This window comes from Cotesia typhae, unplaced genomic scaffold (genome assembly GCF_013202065.1).
Source record: "Cotesia typhae breed Kobodo isofemale line unplaced genomic scaffold, CoteBio_Ctyphae contig_22, whole genome shotgun sequence".
Taxonomy (NCBI): Eukaryota; Metazoa; Arthropoda; class Insecta; order Hymenoptera; family Braconidae; genus Cotesia; species Cotesia typhae.
The window spans coordinates 2,734,672-2,757,028 of NW_027423728.1; the positions used below are offsets into that span (position 1 = coordinate 2,734,672).

At 26.2% G+C, this 22,357-nt stretch overlaps 1 protein-coding gene across 1 annotated transcript; it reads right to left on the minus strand.

Annotated features, from left to right (window-relative positions):
• Positions 1-5,605: 5,605 nt before the first annotated feature.
• On the minus strand, positions 5,606-21,140 carry LOC141524070 (uncharacterized). Its single transcript, XM_074237720.1, has 11 exons — positions 20,945-21,140; positions 15,111-15,615; positions 14,942-15,044; positions 14,764-14,852; positions 12,916-13,208; positions 12,549-12,796; positions 10,628-10,843; positions 8,654-8,820; positions 8,357-8,572; positions 7,165-7,584; positions 5,606-7,074 (listed from the first exon to the last, which is right to left on the minus strand). Exons 1-11 carry the CDS (start codon positions 20,947-20,949, stop codon positions 6,808-6,810), a joined length of 2,529 nt encoding a protein of 842 aa, XP_074093821.1. The 5' UTR covers positions 20,950-21,140; the 3' UTR covers positions 5,606-6,807.
• Positions 21,141-22,357: the final 1,217 nt, after the last annotated feature.

Below are 22,357 nucleotides of genomic sequence, written 5' to 3' on the forward strand. Positions count from 1 at the left end.
CGAAAAAATAAAAAAATAATTAATAGTTTAAAAAACTAAAAAACACGCTTTTCATAGAAAATCATCTACTAAAAAATAGAAAATAAATTTTAATAAATTTGAATTAAGAATAGTATAAAAAATTTTGTAAATATAAATTAATAATAGTGTAAATAAAAAATGATAATATTTCTACTCATATCTATCAATAAAATATTTATAACTACTGACACCATGCAGCCCACGCTTTTTTTTACAATAAAATACATTTTTTTCTTATTTACACTATTATTAAATTATACTGATTAAAATTTTTTTATACTATTCTTAATTCAAATTTATTAAAATTTATTTTATATTTTTTATTTCAGTTTTTTATAAAAAGCGTGTTTTTTAGTCATTGAACTATTAATTATTTTGTTAAGCTTAAAAGTTTTTTCAAGTATTTTTATGAAAAAACTGTTGAATATTTATTTATTGCAATTATTAAAAAAAAAAAAGAAGATATGTGAGTAAACTGTTATAACCATTTAAAAAATTAAAAATTTAAACAGCTGAAGAAAGCGAAGCAATATTTTACTTCGAATACTTAACACATCAATGATTTATAATGATCATATGTTAAAAAGATGAATAGTTAAAAGGATCCGAACAAAAACAGTTTCACTGTAAAAAAATTGCGCCAAGTCCACGTTCATAAAACTCATCTCAATAACGTTTGCACTTTAGAAAAAAAATAAGACTCAATATAATAATTGTCATTCTCTACAAAAAAAAGTGAAATACAAAAAAATACCAAGAAACTGTCATAATGTTAAAAAAATTGAAAGAAAATTTGTTGAAAATTTAAAAATTAAAAAAAAATTTTTTTATCGTACTTGGCGCGCGTCATTGAGTACCCCAAATTTTTTCGGAAGAATTTCAACCCGAGAAAAAACGATTTTGCTCGAATTTATGTAATTATGTATAGTTATACATATTCGGGCTGATCAGCTCTAATTACATAATATATGATTTCATATATTCTTATACTTATAAATTTACATTAGTCAAGCATACTCAATTCATTAAAAACACTGCTTACTCGATTAATTATCAGTTTCAGTGAAAAAATCCGTTTTTAAATTTTTAGTGGACATAACTATCAATATGGTGGTGTGGTGAAATCATCTGAAATTATATAAAATTTTTGGATTCAATTTTTTTCAGCTCTGTCATTAAGCTTCAATGAAGAAACTTGATATTGCTTAGTTTAATTGTAATTAACACATTTTGATTGGCAATCACACCGCATTTTCTCAATTTAGTCGGCCATATGTTTTCTTTTCTAGAGCACTCAATTGTATCCACTTTGAAGTAGTTTTCATAACCAAACACGAGAGGGCGTTTTAGTAAAATCATAAATGATGTCTGGAAGATTAAAAAATTTTAAATAACATACGTATGACATGTCGATTTTACCTAAATTTTGTAAAACTTATTATTAAATAATAATAGTTGATTAATTAAATTCATGCATTTTATAGGTTGACTTAATTATAAATTTTTAATCATTCAAAGGATGTTTATTTATCCTGAAAAAATTTGGGGTACTCAATGACGCGCGCCAAGTACGATAAAAAAATTTTTTTTTAATTTTTAAATTTTCAACAAATTTTCTTTCAATTTTTTTAACATTATGACAGTTTCTTGGTATTTTTTTGTATTTAACTTTTTTTTGTAGAGAATGACAATTATTATATTGAGTCTTATTTTTTTTCTAAAGTGCAAACGTTATTGAGATGAGTTTTATGAACGTGGACTTGGCGCAATTTTTTTACAGTGAAACTGTTTTTGTTCGGATTTATTAATAACAACAATCATTTTAGTAATAATAATGATAATGATAAACATTATTATTGCTTTCATTTTTAACATCAATTTATTATTACCGATATTAATACTTTCAGTATTATAATTACTATTATTGTTATTTTTATTATGGTTACCAATATTATTTATTGTTATTATGATATTGTTGTTAGTAAATGACTCAATATATCAAACGCATAGTCATGTTTCGTATTATCAAGAGATTAAGATTATTTGAAACCCGCTCAATTGGATGACAGTGCCACCTACAGGCAATAACCATAAGATCACAGAATGTTCACACTTTTTAATGAGAATTCCCCAGACTGAACTTCTGGTTTATCCGAAGAAAGTATAACTCATACAATGTTTGTGTGTTTAAACTGGTTAACAAATAAAATTTAATTAAAAAAATATGTTTCAAACATAAACATGGAAGGTTGTATGATAATTTGTTCTATAAAATTTTTTGTTTCATAAGATACTTTTACATTTTTAATTTCAAACGTAAACTTTTCCCGCGCAATATTAAAAATTCATAAATAAATGAATTTTTTCAGGCAAAGCTATAATCATATGAAAAGTCGTTCGTTCTTTGATTTTACAGCTCAAATTATGATAAAAAGATTAAAGTTTTCTTTTCTCATATTAGCTAGTAGTATTAAAAATTCAAACTGACTAATCCGCGTAAACGCCTCCGGTTTAAATCGATAACTTAAATTATTGATGGAAATTATACATTTCTTATATATACAAAGAGAATTTTGACATTTTCTTAATAAGAAAAAAATTTTAATTTAGATTTAATACTGCAATACACATTAATTCAATGAAAATAACAAACAATTATTTTAGTAATAATAATGATAATGATAAATATTATTATTGCTGTCATTTTTAACATCAATTTATTATTACCGATATTATTACTTTTAGTATTATAATTAATATTATTGTTATCGAAAATATGAAACATTAGAAATTAGATTTCTTGTTAAAAAGTGTTCCTATGCAGAGATATCTGAATAAAAAATTATAATAGGGACAAAATTTAAGCAGTTATATTCAACGCTGTCTGAACCGAAATAATTCTGATTCATAGAACTAAACAATTTTTTCATATTTTTTCAATTAATTAATATTAGGAAAAAAAGGTATGAACTACTGTTATAATAGAAATTTAAGAAAAAGAAAGAACGTAGAATTTAAAATAAAATTTGCAACCTCAGAAAAACGTCATGCTTACAGTAAACACAGTCGGTAGTCTGACGCTCCGTTTACAACGAAATTTTTGAACGGAACTTGGTGCCAGATTCTACCGAATCTGTGGATTATTTTTTTTTTATTTAGTATTATAATTTTAAAAATTTTTGTTTTGTTGTTTGTGCTCATTTACTTAAGTATTTTTTTTAACTTTAAAAGAAGTTAGTAGTAGTTATTTTATTTAATTTCTTGTTAAGTTTAAGATAAGTTAATATATTTTAAGTATTAAAATGTCATATATACATAGAAAAAGAAAATTTCTTGAACTAAGAAAATTGTAAGGAAGACCGAAGTTATTTTGGAGCACGAAGGAATTTTCTTGGCTTAAAAAAAATTAACTTCATTCAAGAAATTTTCAATCTTCCTTAAGATTTTTTTGATTTAAGAAAATTTACGCTTGACTTAAGACTTTCTTTCTTTCGGTGTACCTCAAGTTTTCAATTTACTTCTTTTGTAAGAAAAATACGTAAGCACTTTTAGAATTCGCAGGCCATCTTACTGATTGTACAGTCTCATCATCTATTTGGATCCATGATAAATTATGTTTAATCATCGCAACATGATGATTTTCAGAATTACCATCTTTTGAAGAGTTAAATATAGCACTTACAACAGCATAGTTTGTATTACATATTGATATTTTTGCTTTGGGTACCGATTTTATAAACCCTTTTTCCTATTTATTAATTTATTTTTTCCTTTGATGGACACATGTAACTTCACAACTAATATCTGTTGCAAGGAATTTAATGAAATTTTTGTTAGCGTTTCTTTGACTTCTATACAAATTTTACAAAATTTGAAATTAGTAAACCAATATCCAAATGATGAATCAATTAATTCTTGTAGTTCAAATGTTTTTTTCTCATCATATATTGAAACATGTAATACATTTTCTAGTATACTGTAAGAATTAGAATAATTGCATGTTTTGCATCGATCATTAATTTCTAATTTAAATTGTACTAAATTTCTAATATCACAATTATCATTACAAATTTTAAGAAATACTGATACAGGATCGTTATTTGTCATAGAATAAGGCTGCTCTATTAATGACTCTTTAATGTCACTGGACTTTAGAAGTAATTCGCGATTATTATATTTGCTAAATAAATTACTAAGTTTATTGTTGACAGATTGATACTTTAGGCCATGATTGATTAATAATGTCCTAATTATTGTATTATTAAACATACATTGAATAATTGAATTAAGACCATCGGAAACGTTATCACAGTTTTCGATACCTCGACAATCTAATAAACTAAGAGAAGCTTTTTTCGCATTTTTGAGTTCAATTTGAATAGAATGTTCTTCAACTGCCCAAATCATGTCCCATACTTTTTGCCAACATGTATCAGGAATTGGTATGGTAGGTAAATCAGACCTATAAATTTTTCTTAAACGATTATATTCTTTAATTGCTGAAGAGCTTGCTTTAACGGAATGAGGATCAAAATTGATTAAATGTAGTCCACGTAACTCTGTTACACGAGATAGGACTACATAAATTTGACCAATATTAAAAATGGTGTTCCCTGCTTCAATGATGGCATTTTTTAAACTTAAACCTTGACTCTTATCAATAGTTACTGCATAACTCAAGCATAATGGAAATTGTTCTCTTACAACGAAAGCTCTTTTAAATAATTGAAATTTTACTTTAATACCATTTTTAAAATCAGCTCCTAAATTATCATTTATTATTATTATGATATTGTTGCTAGTAAATAAGACAATGCATCAAACGCATAATTACAATACGAATTATCTAAAAATTATGATTATTTGAAACCCGCTGAATCGAATAACAATGCCACCTACAGGAAATGACCAAAAGATCATAGAATGTACACACTGCTTAATGAGAATTCTCGAGATCCTGAACAGCTGGTATATCCGAAGAAAGTAAAACTCAAACAATGTTTAGCGTATTATCTATTTGGTCTGGTTAATAAATTAAATTAAATTAGAACAATATGTTTAACAATATACACATAGAAGGTTGTTGGATAGTTTAGTTAGTAGTTTACTCTGTAAATTTTTTTGTATTCATAAGAAATTTTTTTACATTCTTAATTTAAAGTTTGTACTTTTCCCACGGATATGAAATGTTCATAAAATTATTATAAAAATAAATTAAACTTTTATTTTCCGTAAAGAAACTAGTAGCATCGATAAAATTTCATGAAAATTAGTCGCGTATATCTTTTGAATGAGATTGATAGACTTGAATTATCAATCATAATATTTATATTTTATAAAATCGTAGGAAAAATTTTTTATATTTTTTGTAATTTAGGAAATTGTGAATTTGGATTTAATACCACAATCCTTAATAATTTAATAAAATAATCGTATTGTTCAATATTATGAATGCAATTATTTTTAACATCAATCTATTGTTATCATTATAATAACTATCAGTATTATCTTCATTTTTATTGTTATTATTAGCATGATTATTTTTATTACATATTATCATTATCATAATTATGTTGGTAGTAAATAATACGATTCATCAAACTCAATGAATGTAAGCATTATGTACAGAATATTGTCGTTTTGAATGTCCGCGCAGTTCGGTCGCAGTATAGCAGTGCCACCTATATCTGTAAAACACTCGACCAGAATTACTTAGGCAATGATCAGCTGACTATTACATAGAAACTAAACCCAAACAATGTGAGCTCTTGTAGATATTGACTCTAGTTAATAAATAATACTTAATTTAAAAAAAAAGTTAATTTAAAAAAATTCATATGTAAAGTTGATAGATAGTAAATTCTAGAGATTTTATTTAAAAAAAAAAATTTTAACATTTTATGTGATTGAAAAAATTTTCAATTCAAATTATGTACTTTTACCGCGGAAAATTAGTGCACAAACAATTGTAACAATAAAATCACGTTAAACTTTTATTTCTCGTAAAGTAACTAATAAGCATTAATAAAATTCCATCAAGTATATCCTTTGGTTTAGATTGATAGACAAATTATCAATCATAATACTTATATTTTATAAAATCGTAAAATAAATTTCCATTGTTTTTGTAATATTGGTGATGATTGTTACTATTTCTTTTATTTTCGATTTCGAACTTTCTAATTACAGTTTGTGTTAGAGTAACATTGACGAGCCCTAGTGAGCATCGACGCAAGCTCATAACTTTTTTTTTTAACTGTAGTCTCCCATCTAGTGGAGAGTTACCATACATTCTCGAATTATTTAGTCTGTGGCATGTCACTTTCTCCATAAGAAAAAAGTCAAAATCTAAAAATCTGGGTCGCTATAGTTTGTGCTAGAGAATTTAATTAATTTTAAATAGAATTTATTATTCTCAATGATCATTATCAATTAATATTGATAATATAACATATAATGTATAATTATAGAGTAATATTGGAGAAAAAAAAGTTCTGTAGAATTAATAAAATTTTACAACCTAAAAATATCGTTCTGCTTACGGTAAACACATTCGGTAGTCTGGCGCTCCGTTTACAACGGAATTTTTGAACGGAACTTGGCGCCAGATTCTACCGAATCTGTAGATTTATGAATAATTTAAGAAGTATTCTTTTAATAAAAATTTAAGTGATCTTTAATTTTAGATAAATTGCAACATTAAATAAAATTAAAGAATCATTATAAGAAATACAATTAAAGAATCAGGATATAAAACATTTAGCAAATACTAATAATTTTTTTTATTTAAAAATAATTAGAAAACGGTAAATTATAATCCGAAAGAAATTTAAAATTAAAACCGTTGTTACAATTAGTTCCTTTGATCAAATTATCAACAGGACTCTTCATAATTCTAAAATTAATCTCATTAAAATTCTGAGTTTCTAATGCTATTTTTTGGTATCGATTAGTCGCAATCCATAATTCTTCATATCTCTTCGTGAATCTCGAAGGAATAACTTTAACACCGCTTACAAACTGATAATCGTTGTGATCCCTATCAATTACTACCTGCAAAGTAAATACAACGTAACACAAAAAAAGTCGTTCTCAGTTAAGTATTAAAAAAAAAAATTCCACTTTCAAATGTGTGAAACTTACGATATTATCTCTAGTAAGCGGCTTATTAATATTCCAGCAAGCCATTGCAAGATCATGAGGGAGTCCAAAAAAAAGTGTTCCACCGCTGGAGAAAGCCATTGCTGCCGCTTGACTGGGTAATGCTCGCGATACTACCGTGTATCGAATCGGTTTATTGGCATATGACTTCTGCAGGCTTGAAGTTTCCACTGAAATTATGTCAAAGGATGCTAGAGGTCGCAAAATAAGTTGCCGCGGATTTCTGGAAGATTTTGGACTCAAAGCCATTCCCAAAACTCCGTCATCAAGATAAAAAGTTTCATTGGCGATTGTGACACTCGCTGCTGCTTCTTGAGGCTGGAAAATCGGCGATTCAACTCGCCAAAGGCTTGTACCGTTGTAAATTATCAAAGCGTTACCCGTGACATCTGCGATGTAAACCTAAAAGAAATTATTGCTATTGGTTCTAATTTCCATAAAAGCATTTAGTATTAGCACACAGAAAGAAAAATTTCTTGACTGGAGAACAAAATTCTTGGCTCAAGAAAATTTTCGGGTGCCTGAAGGAAGACCGAATTTGTGTTGGCCGAAGTAAAAATTTTTATTAAAATTCAATTCTTGGTGGAAGTAATTGTTTCTTAATTCAAATTATCATAAATATTTGATACAATAAATTTTTATATTTGATCAAGATTTTTAGATATTTTAGGGAAGCAACGCTACCTACTTCAGCTGAGAAAAAAATTTTCTCACCTTGAGAAAATTTTTCTCTTGAATATTTGATACCAATTTCATATTATTTTAGCGTAGAATTATACATATTAAATAAAAAAAAAATGATTCAATATCATTTGATCTTCTCATTTGACATTTTAATCAATAAAAATATTAATGAAAATTTACTTCTATCGAGACATTTAATTTTTTGGAGCAAGAGGCTGAATTTTCTCAAAACAAGAAGATTTTCTTGACGTAAATAAATTTTCTTGGACCAAGATACGTATTTCTTAAAGCAAGAGAATTAATTTTGTTGGAATAAGTGAAATTTCTTGTGTCAAAAAAAATTATTTTTTTCGCTCAAGAAAATAATCAAGCGAAAAAATATTTCCTTGGTTCAAGTAAACCTTTTTTGTGCATAAAACAAGTATGCGTAATAAAAACTAATTTGAATTATGTTAAAAATAACTGCACAGAATGTACGGGCTTGACTTACAAATGTCTTAGAACAGTAAACTCCTTGAGTTTCCACGATTGGCGTCACCAATAAACCTTTTTTCGTAACAATATTTATTGCTATGTCACGAGGAATTCTAACTCTCTTTATCAGAATGTCTGTTTTCAAATCGAACGCCAATAATTGTGCTGGACAAACGTGTTCTTCGTTTATTTTTCCCGTATCGAGCACCCAAAGGCGATCGCATTCATCAATCTGTATCGGTAGTTAAGTGTAATATTAATATTAATAGTATTTACGGTTTTTTTATAAATAATTTATGACATTCACACTTACCGCAACTCGAAACACACTGGTAATTGAATAACAGTCGCCTTTTCTTGCCCAACTCCAACTAGGGTACGGTTTTAAAAGGGGACCACCTCCTCCGATTTTTCCTGAGATTGTTGTTAAACTTGCGGGAACTCCATCAGTTCTTATCACTGTTACAAATACTTTTTTATCTGTAAGTTATTTTATTTATCAGTATTATGTTTTCATTAATACATTTTGCAATATTATTAATAATAATCTTGATTTTTTTTAGGCATTACTAAATAAGAATTTGTTTTTAAATAAATAAATAATAATATTGATTTTTTATCTGTTGTATATTGAAATAATATCTCATTAGAATAACTAAAAATGAATTATTAATTATTAACTAGCAACCTTGTATTCACTATGTGATTGTCGCGACTTGTGAACTATAAATAAATAAAATTTTGCTTTATTAAATAATGAATTTTGTTAAATTGCACTTTACTTTCTTAACTATTGACGTTTTTAAAGATATGAGTTCATCCCGAGGTTACACTCATCAAGAGCTTTCATTTGAGTACCCACATGCATTTTCATATATTTTTTATATATAATACATATATATCTATATAAATAAAAATCAATTGCTGTGCGTTAGTCTCGCTAAAACTCAAAAACGGCTGGACCGATTTTCAAAATTTTTTTTTGTTTTGTTCGTTATAGTTCAGGGATGGTTTAGAAAAAAAAAAAATTTTGGAATTTTGGAATTGAAAAAAATTTCAGCTTAAAAAATAAAAAATTGTTAATTTTGTATCGAAATCGCTATTGTTACGCTTGAGCCTCAAGGTTGCAAGAGTATACAAAATTGTCCAATATGCAGGAAGATACGTACAAGTATACTTTGGGTATCTTTATATATATATATATATATATATATATATATATATATATATATATATATATATATATATATATATATATATATATATATATATAAAAGCCATATATAATAGCTAAATTTGTCATTAAAGACAAATTTTTGGGAACTGGGGAAATAAAGGATAAAGGGGAAGGGGAGGACTTTTACTCAGTAGGAAATTTTCGGTAACTGAAAAAGTAATTCGGACAGCCCAGACCGGAAATCGAACCCGGATCGTTTGGTTACGCGCCAAAGGCTCTATAATTTGTTATACATTTATTATATAAATAAAACACATAAAACATATTAAAATGACCAACAAGTATCATTTAATAACTTAATACCAACTTAACCGTCTACAATACGACCAGTGTTAATTGTTGACAAAAATAAATTAGAGTTTACAGGTTAAAAATCACAAATCAAAATTTGTAAAAAAAAAAATTTTTGTAGGTGATACGAAGTTCACCGGGTCAGCTAGTGATATATATAAATATATGAAAAATTGATGTGGGTACTCAAATGAAAGGTCTCGATAAGTGTAACATCGGGATGAGCTTATATCTTTAAAAATGTCAAAAATTCACAAGATACAAGGTCGTTTTCTAATTGTTAAATTGCACTGTACTTTCTTAACTATTGACGTTTTAAAAGATAAAAGCTCATCCCGATGTTACACTCATCAAGAGCTTTCATTTGAGTACCCACATCAATTTTTGATATATTTTTCATATATACATATACATAATATATATAAATATATGAAAAATTGATGTGGGTACTCAAATGAAAGGTCTTGATGAGTGTAACATCGGGATGAGCTTATAGCTTTGAAAATGTCAGTAGTTCACCAGATACAAGGTCATTTCTTAATTATGAATCTAGAGACAGAACATTTTCGAATGTAGCCTATATACTTATAATCATAAATTGACTATTGATGGGAATGATATGAAACCATGAAAAAGCACAACTCTAGGTCAAGACTTTTCCAACGAGACCAAATTTAACCATAAAAACCCATTTTATCTTATAAATATACTGGCCACAAAATTTTGCTTATTCTCTTAATAATATAAATTATTAATTACCTTTCCAGACGTCAACATCAATAATCACCGGTTTAGTATAATTATATTCGCCGGTAATTATAGAAGCTAATCTTTGTGTTTCACTCTCCCACAAGTAGTCTACCCAATACCACTTGTACACAGTCTCAAACTTTCCCGCAGAGTTGACAGTTGTGAAATATAAACTTGACAAAAACATAAATGACAAAATATTTACGAGCATATTTATTGCAACAACTGTATTCGTTTACAAATAATGCGTGTTAATAAAATTAATGTTAATATAATTAGTAATTACAATTATAAAATAAATGAGCTTCTAGATGTTAACCGGACAAATAGTCTAATAATTAAAATAAACCGGCCAGCTAAACAGTCAATGAAATACTGTCATGTTTATTAGATTACTAATCCAAGAGAGTTTACTTTTTTCCTTTACCTTTCTAATTTTAACCTTCCCGATTATGAGATAAACTCGTGCATTTACTGGCAATTACATTGCGAAAATACAATTAACTTTAATGCTCACTTAAAATTATTGCATTGACATCTTTCAATCACGGCCAAGGCCATCAATTATGTCTTTTCTGCAAATTAACAATAAATAAATTTTGAATTTGTATTTTTTAAAAATGTACTTTTATTGAAAGTTTAACAAGTGTTATTTTTTTTTTTTTTTTTTTTTTTTTATAAAATATACAAAAGGCTTTAAAATATGGTTTTATCATAGCCTAATACTCCCAGAAAAAAATAATTTTCATTTTTATCAGTCCTTACAAAGATTTAAAATAAAAAAAAATTTTTCTTCTTTTTGTTAATGCCATTGATTAACTTATAAAATATTTGTATTATTGTCTTAATGATTTTTTTTTGTGGAAAATATAAATTTTCATGGCAACTATTTCATCATCAGTATGTAAAAAGTCAATCTTAAAATCTAAAGAATTCACAGAAAAAAAGGTTCATTTGAGCCAAGAAAATATTTTTCTTCCTAATTATTTTCTTGAGTGAAAAAAAAATTTTTTTTTGACACAAGAAATTTCACTTATTCCAATAAAATGAATTCTCTTATTTTAAGAAATACGTATCTTGATCCAAGAAAATTTATTTAAGTCAATAAAATCTTCTTGTTTTGAGAAAATTCAGCCTCTTGCTCCAAAAAATTTAGTTCTTGATAGAAGTAAATTTTCTTGTCTTGAGAAAATTTTTCTCTTGCTCCAGAATTTAAATATCTCGATAGAAGTAAATTTTCATTAATATTTTTATTGATTAACATGTCAAATGGGAAGATGAAATAATATTGAATCATTTTTTTTTATTCAATATGTATAATTGCACGCTAAAATAATATAAAATCGGTATTAATATTTTAATATATTAATATTAATATATTAATATTCTCTTGAATATTTATATTCAAGAGAAAAATTTTCTCAAAGTGAGAACATTTTTTTCTCAGCTGAAGTAAATGGCACTACTTCTCTAAATTATCTAAAAATCTTGATCAAATATAAAAATTTATTGTATCAATTATTTATGATTATTTGAATTAAGAAAAAATTTCTTCCATCAAGAAGAGAATTTCAAGAAAAATTTTTATTTCGGCTACACAAAGTCGGTCTTCTTTCAGGCACTCGAAAATTTTCTTGAGCCAAGAATTTTGTTTTCCAGTCAAGAAATTTTTCTTTCTGTGTAAGTTTTTAAAAATTTTCTTCAATTTCTTTAATATTTTTGATTAAAATATGTAAAATTATTTCTTCTGGGATTTTAAGTATATATTTACACTAAAAATGCAAATTGAATATTCGATTTCTGCTAGAACGTAACAATAAAAAAAACTATACTTGGCACGTGACACTATTATGTCTCAAAATAAATTTCTAGTTTATGGATTATCATTATTTTAATCTAATTACCTAAACACTAATTCATTAATAAAGTGAATGAGTTAAAGTGTTGTTGTAAATATTAATTGGGAAGTGAGGATTGTAATGGTAAATACTTGGTGGCACTAATAAAGGAGATTTTGATCTTATTCTCAAAAGCCGAGGGTTAATTTCCCGCGGATTAACTTGACGGTTGAAATACTTCTGGAATCTCGAAGATAAAATCCAAATATTTCCATTGTCGCGTTCGTACCACATCAATTCAGCAACGAATTGCAATTTTTCGGCGCTGAATGCGAGGACACTAAAAAATAAAGACATTTTTTAATGGTAAGTTTGAATAATATTAATATTCTAATAAATTAATTACAATAATAATAATTATCGAATATATATCATATAATTATACTAATTAATAGTTACCGTTGTTTGTTAGTCGCAGGGCTCCAGCTGGCTATTGCCGTTTCCGTGAAAGGAGAGAAGATTAATGAATTATCACGTTGATTAACTGTTAATGCTAATCCTTGGCTGGACTTTTTTCCAACTACTGTTACCGGAAGTTGCTGTCCGAATGGCAGGGGACCGGCTTTTAATACTAGTGAAGATACACTGAAGATACGATCTGTCGCCAGAGGTTGATAGTACACCAAGTTTTCTCTTGGAGAAAATGTCAATCCTACTACTCCGTCAAACAACTCGAATGTATCAGAGCCGATCTGTAATTTAATCATTAAAGTTACTTTAATTAATCTAATATCAAGCAACCTTGCAGCCATAATGTGACTGCCGTGACTTGTGAACTATAAATAAATAAAATTTTGCTTTATTAAACAATTACTTTCGTTAAATTGCACTGTACTTTATTAAATATTGACGTTTTTAAAGATATAAGCTTATTCTGATGTTACACTCATCAAGAGCTTTCATTTGAGTACCCACATGCATTTTTGATATATTTTTCATATATACATATATATAATATATATAAATATGTAAAATATATGAAAAATTGATGTGGGTACGCAAATAAAAAGTCTTGAAGAGTGCAACATCAGGATGAGCTTATATCTTTAAAAATGTCAATAGTTCTCAAGATACTATTTGTAATAACAAACCGATTGAGACTTGTAATATTGATATACTTATTAAGTAAAAAATCTCAAGTATGGAAATATTGCAGAGCTGTGATTTCTTCGATAAATATTTTTTAAGTTAGAAATTTCGTATAAAATTTAAAGAAAACTCCTAATAAGTTATTAAGCATAAATTTTATTCCGGTTAATAAATTGTAACAACTTTGGCCTTAAACTTTTATTTCTTAAGTTTATTCATAAAATTGTATCAGTAATGCGATTTTAATATTTTAAAAGTCGAAGCAATGTTTAAAAATACTCCTAACCTTTCACTAAGCTCCATTATAGTTAGTATAAACTCAACTCAAGACTTAGAAGTTCAAACACATAATAAATAATAAATAATGACTGTAATGTTAGTGTAATGAAACAAATATGTAAACAATAAATTCTCTTAAGTAGGAATTATATAAACTACAAAAAAGTTCCTGGATGTGTAACACTAATTTTTAACAAACTTACCACAAAAATTTTTTAGATATTAAAAAAAAAACTCAACATTACTTCCGATTGTAGCAAGAAATTTTAACAAAAAAGTCTTAAAAAAAAAAAAAAAACGAATGCGTCATTTATCGAATTTTGTTCATGAAGTCTACAAAAAATGGTTTTTAATAACTCATTCGATAAAAACTTTTATCACTGTAATTTGTTGAGTAACATAAATCAAATAATTAAAGCTAATGAAAATTAAATTAGCCATCTAAAATTTTTTTTAATAAAAAAATAATTACAAAAAAATTTTTTATTAAATTTATTTGTAATTAATATTATTAAATTTAATTAATATAATTAAATTTATTAAAAAAATTGAAAAACTATAAGTGCAATTTTTAAAAAATTTTTTTTAGTTCTAATTTAATAAATTAAGCAAAATAAAAAAAAAATGCAGGCTAACTTCGTTATTATTTGAATGAGAATTAACTTAGCACATTTTTAATAATTTTAAAAATTTTATAACAAATAAATAATGGCAAAAAAAATAAGAAAAAAAATAATTGACATCTAAAAATTAGAAAAAATTAAAAATGCAATTTTTTAAAAATAATTATTTGGAATAATTTTTTTTGTTAAATAAAATTAAAAAATTGTCAAGTGACAGCTAACTTAAATATGATATTATTTGAAGTTAATTACTGACCCTATAAGTGGAAAAATTTGGATCTGGAAGCATTGATGCATGAACGTACCGCCAGCTTCTGTCAGCAGTTCCATCGAAGACAAGAAGTCCTATAAATCAATTGTAAATAATTAGCATTTTTTTTTTTTCAATTATTTATTACATAAACAATATTAAATCTTAATGTTAATTAATTTACCAGGGCCAACAGTGTCTGTAATGTAAACAAAGACGTCATCGCAAGTACGAGCTTCAGTGTCATCTATCACAAGGTTAGTGAGAAGTGTATCAGGCCTTAAAACCTAAAAATTTAATTTAGAATTATTAGTTATTAAAATTTAAAACTCTTTACAGCTAAATTAGCTTGCCTCGCGGGGAAAGATGACTTGGCGAACAAGCTGATCAGTCTGGAGGTCGAAAACAAGGAGTTTTGGCGGACAAAGGACCTGGAAGTCATCGACGGAGGTGTTGATTCCACTGTCAAGGACCCATAACCTGTTGCATTTATCGATGCGAATTCTGTAGACAGATATTAGCCCAGAGCAGTTGAAGTTACCTTTACCAGTACCATGCCAATCCCACGAGGGATAGGCGTCTAATTGTGGGCTGCTTCCCAGTGGTAAGTCACGAGGAATCACACTCAGCGTTGCGGGAACTCCGGCTCGGATTCGGGGAGTGGCGATGAATATTCTGTGCTCTGATACTTCGAATCCTGTTGGAACAACATTCTCAGGGCGAAATTGGGCTAGGTATTCCCGGTCATACGGCAGTGCGTAGTCCAACAGAGGCCATTGCGCTATTGTTTCGAGAATCTCCGAACTTATCTCGGCGGTTCCGAGCGATCCTATCAATAGGATTGTCACCAGGAAGTTCCTGAAAAAATATAACATTAATTATTTCTTTTACATTGCCGTTATTTCATTAATATTTCTGATTACTTTTTTTTTTTGTAGAAAATTTAGTAATCATTTGTTTTTAATTTATTAAACTTATAGAAAAATTAGAGATTTCATTCCCTAATCAATATTTTTCTATAAAAATTAGTCATGTACTTTTTTTTTAATTATTTTAAATTAAACAAAGTAGTTATAATTGTTCAAAAAATAAATCCAAATATTTTGGTCATTTTTATTTATAAATTTAGAAAGGCATTTTGATAAAAAAAATTTACGTTTGTAATTTTAGTATAAAATAATTGTAAACTCTAAGAAAAAATTCACTACGATTTTTTTCTGCTTAGTCTTTTACTTAAAAGAAAAAAAAAGTTTTTCTGGTTAACTATTTCCTTTAGACAAAAAAACAGGTCATTTTTCATAAAAATTAAACATTATTTTTAACTACTATTTTTTTAAGGCAATCAATAATTTTTTTTCTAATCAGTAGTTTTGTACAGTAAAAAAAATTTTGTATTAAAAATATTTAAAATATTTAAATATTTAACACTTTTTTGTGTGAATTTAACACAATAAATATTAAATTTACGCATAAAAGTGTTAAATATTTAACACAAAATTTTTTGACGCAATGACGCAAAATTTTTTACTGCACAGAAAGAAACATTTTTTGGCTGGAGAACAAAATTCTTGGCTCAAGAAAATTTTCGGGTGCCTGAAGGAAGACCGAATTTGTGTAGGCCGGAATAAAAATTTTTCTTGAAATTCTCTTCTTGATGGAAGTAATTTTTTCTTAATTAAAATGATCACAAATAATTGATACAATAAATTTTTATATTTCATCAAGATTTTTAGATAATTTAGGGAAGTAGTGCCACCTACTTCAGCTGAGAAAAAAATGTTCTCACTTTGAGAAAATTTTTTTCTTGAATATTTGATACACCTTTTTATATTATTTTAGCCTGCAATTATACATATTGAATGAAAAAAAAAATGATTCAATATTATTTGATCTTCCCATTAGACATGTTAATCAATAAAAATATTAATGAAAATTTACTTCTATCGAGATATTTAATTTTTTGGACCAAGAGAAAAATTTCCTCAAGACAAGAAAATTTACTTCTATCAAGAACTAAATTTTTTGGAGCAAGAGACTGAATTTTCTCGAAACAAGAATATTTTATTGACTTAAATAAATTTTCTTGGATAAAGATACGTATTTCTTAAAATAAGAGAATTAATTTCGTTGGAATAAGTGAAATTTTTTGTGTTTAAAAAATTTTTTTTTCGCTCAAGGAAATAATAAGGAAGAAAAATATTTTTTTGGCTTAAGAGAACCTTTTTTCTGTGTATTTTTTTAAGGCAATCAATAACTTTTTCTTCTAATCAGTAATTTTGCAGAGTAAAAAATTTTGTGTTAATTTAACACGATAAATGTTAAATTTACACATAAAAGTGTTAAATATTTAACACAAAATTTTTTGACGCAATGACGCAAAATTTTTTACTGTGAGTAAAGAAAAAAAAAATTAGTAATCTAATTTTTTAATTATTGATTCCTAATAACGATTAGTATTATTTTTATTTTAATCACAAATTTGTAATTTTTTTTAAATTAAATAATAACCATAGAAAAGAATTTTTTGTCTAACAATGGATATGTGAACTTACATATAAGAAGAGAAAACTGTGATGGAAATTTAAAACAAACCAACCCAAATCTGACAAATATGGTTCATTGTTTTTCTGACCATAAACGTATATTTTTTTTAATGCACTAGATTTGTTAGCGGAACGACATTCGAATGACTTTCTACTTTGATACGGTGAATTTCATAACAAGCTACTGACTTGGACAGCCTTCGCTTGACCGTGAATTCCGAGGAAATTTTTTGTTAGATTATTTATTACATCTTCTTTCAGAACTAATAATAACATTACTATCCCCATTGTTATAATTATTGTTATCGACATAATCACTAACATTTACTGAATACTGAATGCTAAATGCTAATAGTAAACGTAAGTTTGTTATGAATAGTCTTCTGTTCACTTTTGTCCGACATGTCGGTTTTTCTTTTTGTTTTCCAAGTTAATTGATAAGCCATTCACTTTTTCGAAAGGAAAAAACCGCTAATAACAATTCTGTGTTTACGAGTTTCTTTATACACACGCAGTCCACCGTCAACCGTAATTTGATCTCAACATATCAAATCAAAGATTCTAAAGTATTATCCATTATTCATGGAATTTTTTATTTTCAAGAACAGGAATTAATTCTCAAACAGTTGTCGCAAAAGCTCTAAATCATTTCTATTGTCAATTATTCTTTACTTTACATTCATTATATTATTTAAGATCAAAGTTAGGATACTATATCTGATAGCTTGTAAACTAGTTTGCCACTTTAGTACTTTGATTCATTTTAAATATTGATGAATGTTACACAAGATTGATTTTGATCCGGTTATTTTGTCATTGTCAAACTGGGAATAACTCGGCAATGAGTTTGTTATTTATTGATCAAGTTAGTGTCCGTAATTGAACGCCTATCGATCCTTGTTATCGAATGACCTTCTCTTTTTTTATTCAATATATTTTTTTAATAGCTAATTAATTATTATTAATTCATTTTATTAAGTTTACTAATGATTTATTTTTTTAAATACAATTTCAAACTATCTTTCGTGTCAATTGGAATAAAAAATTTTTTTTAAGTTCAAAAAAATTCAGTGTTTAATTTTATCGAAAAGTTATCTTTTTTTTTTTTTTTAGTTTTAAAAATATTTATTGACATAATTAAATTTGTTCATCAGTTTTTGCAATTTTTTTATTGTAATTAAATGTATTATACATTTACAATTCCTCGTGAGTTTTGCTTAATTGTACACTGAAAAAAAAATTCACTTGAATCAAGAGAAAAATTCTTGAACGAAGAAAATAATTTTGAAAAGTTTCATTTTCTTGAATTAAGACAAAAAATTCTTGAACTAAGTAAAATTTATTTAAACCAAGAAAAATTTCTTAGTTTAAGAATTGTTTTACTCAAATCAAGAAGATAAAATCTTTCAAAATTATTTACTTGATTCAAGTAAATTTTTTTTTCTGTGTATCAGTTATTGTTTGCTGTTATAAATTTATATAATTTTTACATGTTTAGTTATTGTTTTATTTTCCGAAAGCAAATTAACCAGGCTCATTTTTTATAAAATTTTAAATAATAATATGCAAAAGGATTAATGATTATTTTTCAATCAATAATTACTATCTCATATATTGTAATTAACTTTACAGTAAGTGTCACTAATAAATATTGATATAATTACAGAATATTCAATATTGATGGTGAAATTAGTGTAAAAGTGAATAATTACATTCAGGTTATTTTTTTATTAATATATTTTAAAAATTCCTATAAAAAAATTATTTGATCATTTTTATAAAAATGTAGTTATTTTTGATTTGATAATAAAGCTTATTACTTTTAAAATTTTTTATTATTAAATAATAATTACTTTTATAAAAATTTGTAATTTGCTTTTTTATAGAAATTAAAAAAAATTTTTATTTATTATTTTTAATTTATTGATTGATGGAATTTTTATAGAAATCTATAGTAAATTTATTTATTTGTTAATAAATATAACTTTACTTATCAAATTACAAATATTTTAAATGAAAATGATCCTGTGACAAAACTGCTTTTAATTTTAACATTAAGAAGCACTTCATAGCGATTTCTTTATTTAATTAAAATGGAAAAATTTTTTTTCAAACTTTGAAATTTTATAACTCATTAAATCACTTCGTTAAAAGTTATCCAAGAGCAAAGTTAAAATTATAAGAAAGTTTGAGTTTTATCACTTCTTTGGTGATTTTATCATACTTAACAATATAACTTAACAATATTTTCACAGTACATTGTTAAGAAAAAAAAAAAAAAAACTAATTAATGTTTTTGATGCAGTCTAACATTGATAGAACATTTAATAATAAATGAAATAATGTAAAATACACAGTAAAAAATTTTGCATCAATACGTCAAAAAATTTTTTATGTTAAATATTTACCACTTTTTCGTGTTAATTGAACACAATAAATTTTAAATTTACACATAAAAGTGTTAAATATTTAACACAAAATTTTTTGACGGAATGACGGAAAATGTTTTATTGTGTAGGGATCGGTTAGATGATTACTATATTCTTATACTTAGATTCGATATTAATGACTCTAGTCAAAAAATCCGCGTTACCATCTAACATAATAATCATTTGTTAAAGTTTGCATTTGGTTTTTTATATTTATTTTTTTTACTTTTCCAAAGCAATATGATATCTAGTAATAGTTCAGAAAAATTATATTAATAATGTTAATTGATATTTAATAAGAGCGTGATCATGTGATGATGACAGTGCAAATGATAGATTATTAGTGTGTAAGTTGTTTATTAGGATAATTTTACTTATTTAGGTACAAAGAAAACTCCAAAAATAAAATCCTATTTTAAAACCAAAAAACCAAAAACTATAATAATCATTATTATTCTACATAGTTCACTGAAATTACTCTTATACACTGTAGAATAAATCAAAATACGACATAATTTATATCACAATAGAGAATTTTATACTGATTTTCTAAAGATGAATCACAAGCTCTAATTATAGCAGGAAGTTATCGAAAAAATGGATACTATGAGATTTTATGTAATTTGAAAAAAAAAATTCACAATTAATTATGTATTGCCCTATTTCAATAGTTATAATTCCAGTAGACTAACAATGAGAATAACTATTATCTTTTCTCCGTTTAATACGGTGGAACAAGAATTTTAATTGGTTACGTTTAAAATGTATAAATAATCTATTATTATCAATAATAAACAATCAAGGTAAATGTCTAAATAGTTTAATAAAAATTGAAGCTTAAAATTATTATAAATAAATTTTATTATGTCTTTTTTCTGTTTTTATTGTCTCTATTCTAATATAAGAATATAAACATTGTGAATGAGAAGAAAGGAATTACTTTAAATGCCGCGTGTTGAGATATGCAGTTTATCTTACTAAGGAGTGTTCAAATAGTTAGAAATTTTTTTTTCTTTGTTTTGTTAAAAGCTTAGAAATTTTTTTTATTTTTATCAAAAAAACATCCTAATTGATGTTCAAATAAATAAATAAATATTTGACCAAATGAAAAACAAAATCTTTTAAATTAAATAAAAATTCATAAAACCAAACACCGCAAAAATTAAACACGAATGTAATTAAATATGTTAAAACAAATTAATTAAAAATCATTACCTCATAGCAAAGAAGTTTAATTAACAATAAAGTTATACTCGAATAATCTTCTTCCGTTCAACTCAATTAACCAATCTAGCCGTAAAATCAACAGCAACACTAAAATAAAACTAAAACCAGGGAATAAATAAAAAAATAAAGTGCGTCGGACACAACGAGTCGAGTTTCACTGACTCCAAAGAATTGAATATCGTGTAGTTTTATAAGAACTAAAAGACCCCAGTACTTCACAGTTCGAGAGTTGGATCGGGGAGTAGCCCGTAGATAACGTCTACCAAGACAATCGTTCGCGTTCGATCTATAAACATACCCCTCCCTGTACTATAAAACGTTGTATGCCATACACCAGCATTAATGCATTATATATGTAACTTACATACTCGAGACACTTGGTGTAAAAGTTACCGATTACCAAGAACGCCGCCCTTCCCTCCTCTTACTTTCGCGGCTCAGTCGCCCACATCCCGGTTCCTTATTCTTATATTACATTTGTATAGTACCCAGGCATTGATATCCACTATGGACCCCTTCTACGATTTATCAAAAATCCAATCCATTAAACCAGACTCCGGGTTAATTTACATATTTAACAATAACATAATAAAACGCCTGATCGATAAATAAAAAACCGGATCTAGGTGTATCCGAAATTGTTTTAGTGAAATCGACAGTCAATCAAATTTATCGCTCGGTCTTTAATCATTAAACTATTTTTCAATAGATTATTACATAATTATATCAATATTGCCCTTGATTTTAATAGTCTTCGGCAATAATACTATTCTTGTTATTAATATTGTTGTCAATTGCGCACAGAAAGAACAATTTCTTGACTGGAGAACAAAATTCTTGGCTCAAGAAAATTTTCGGCTGCCTGAAGGAAGACCGAAGTTGTGTTGGCCGAAGTAAAAATTTTTATTGAAATTCTATTCTTGGCGGAAGTAATTTTTTCTTAATTCAAATGATCATAAATACTCGATACAATAAATTTTTATATTTGATCAAGATTTTTAGATAATTTAGGGAAGCAACGCCGCCTACTTCAGCTGAGAAAAAAATTTTCTCACCTTGAGAAAATTTTTCTCTTGAATATTTGATGCCCATTTTATATTATTTTAGTGTGCAATTATACATATTGAATGAAAAAAAAAAATGATTCAATATTATTTGATCTTCTCATTTGACATGTTAGTCAATAAAAATATTAATAAAAATTTACTTCTATCGAGATATTTAATTTTTTGGAGCAAGAGAGAAATTTTCTCAAGGCAAGAAAATTTACTTATATCAAGAACTAAATTTTTTGGAGCAAGAGGCTGAATTTTCTCGAAACAAGAAGATTTTATTGACTTAAATAAATTTTCTTGGATAAAGATACGTATTTCTTAAAATAAGAGAATTAATTTTGTTGGA

Coding starts and splice junctions, on each gene's coding strand:
- LOC141524070 (XM_074237720.1), bottom strand. Junction 15,045..15,110: donor AAGTCATCTTTCCCCGCGAG/GCAAGCTAATTT, acceptor TTAAATTTTTAG/GTTTTAAGGCCTGATACACT. Junction 8,821..10,627: donor TGATGTTGACGTCTGGAAAG/GTAATTAATAAT, acceptor AATAACTTACAG/ATAAAAAAGTATTTGTAACA.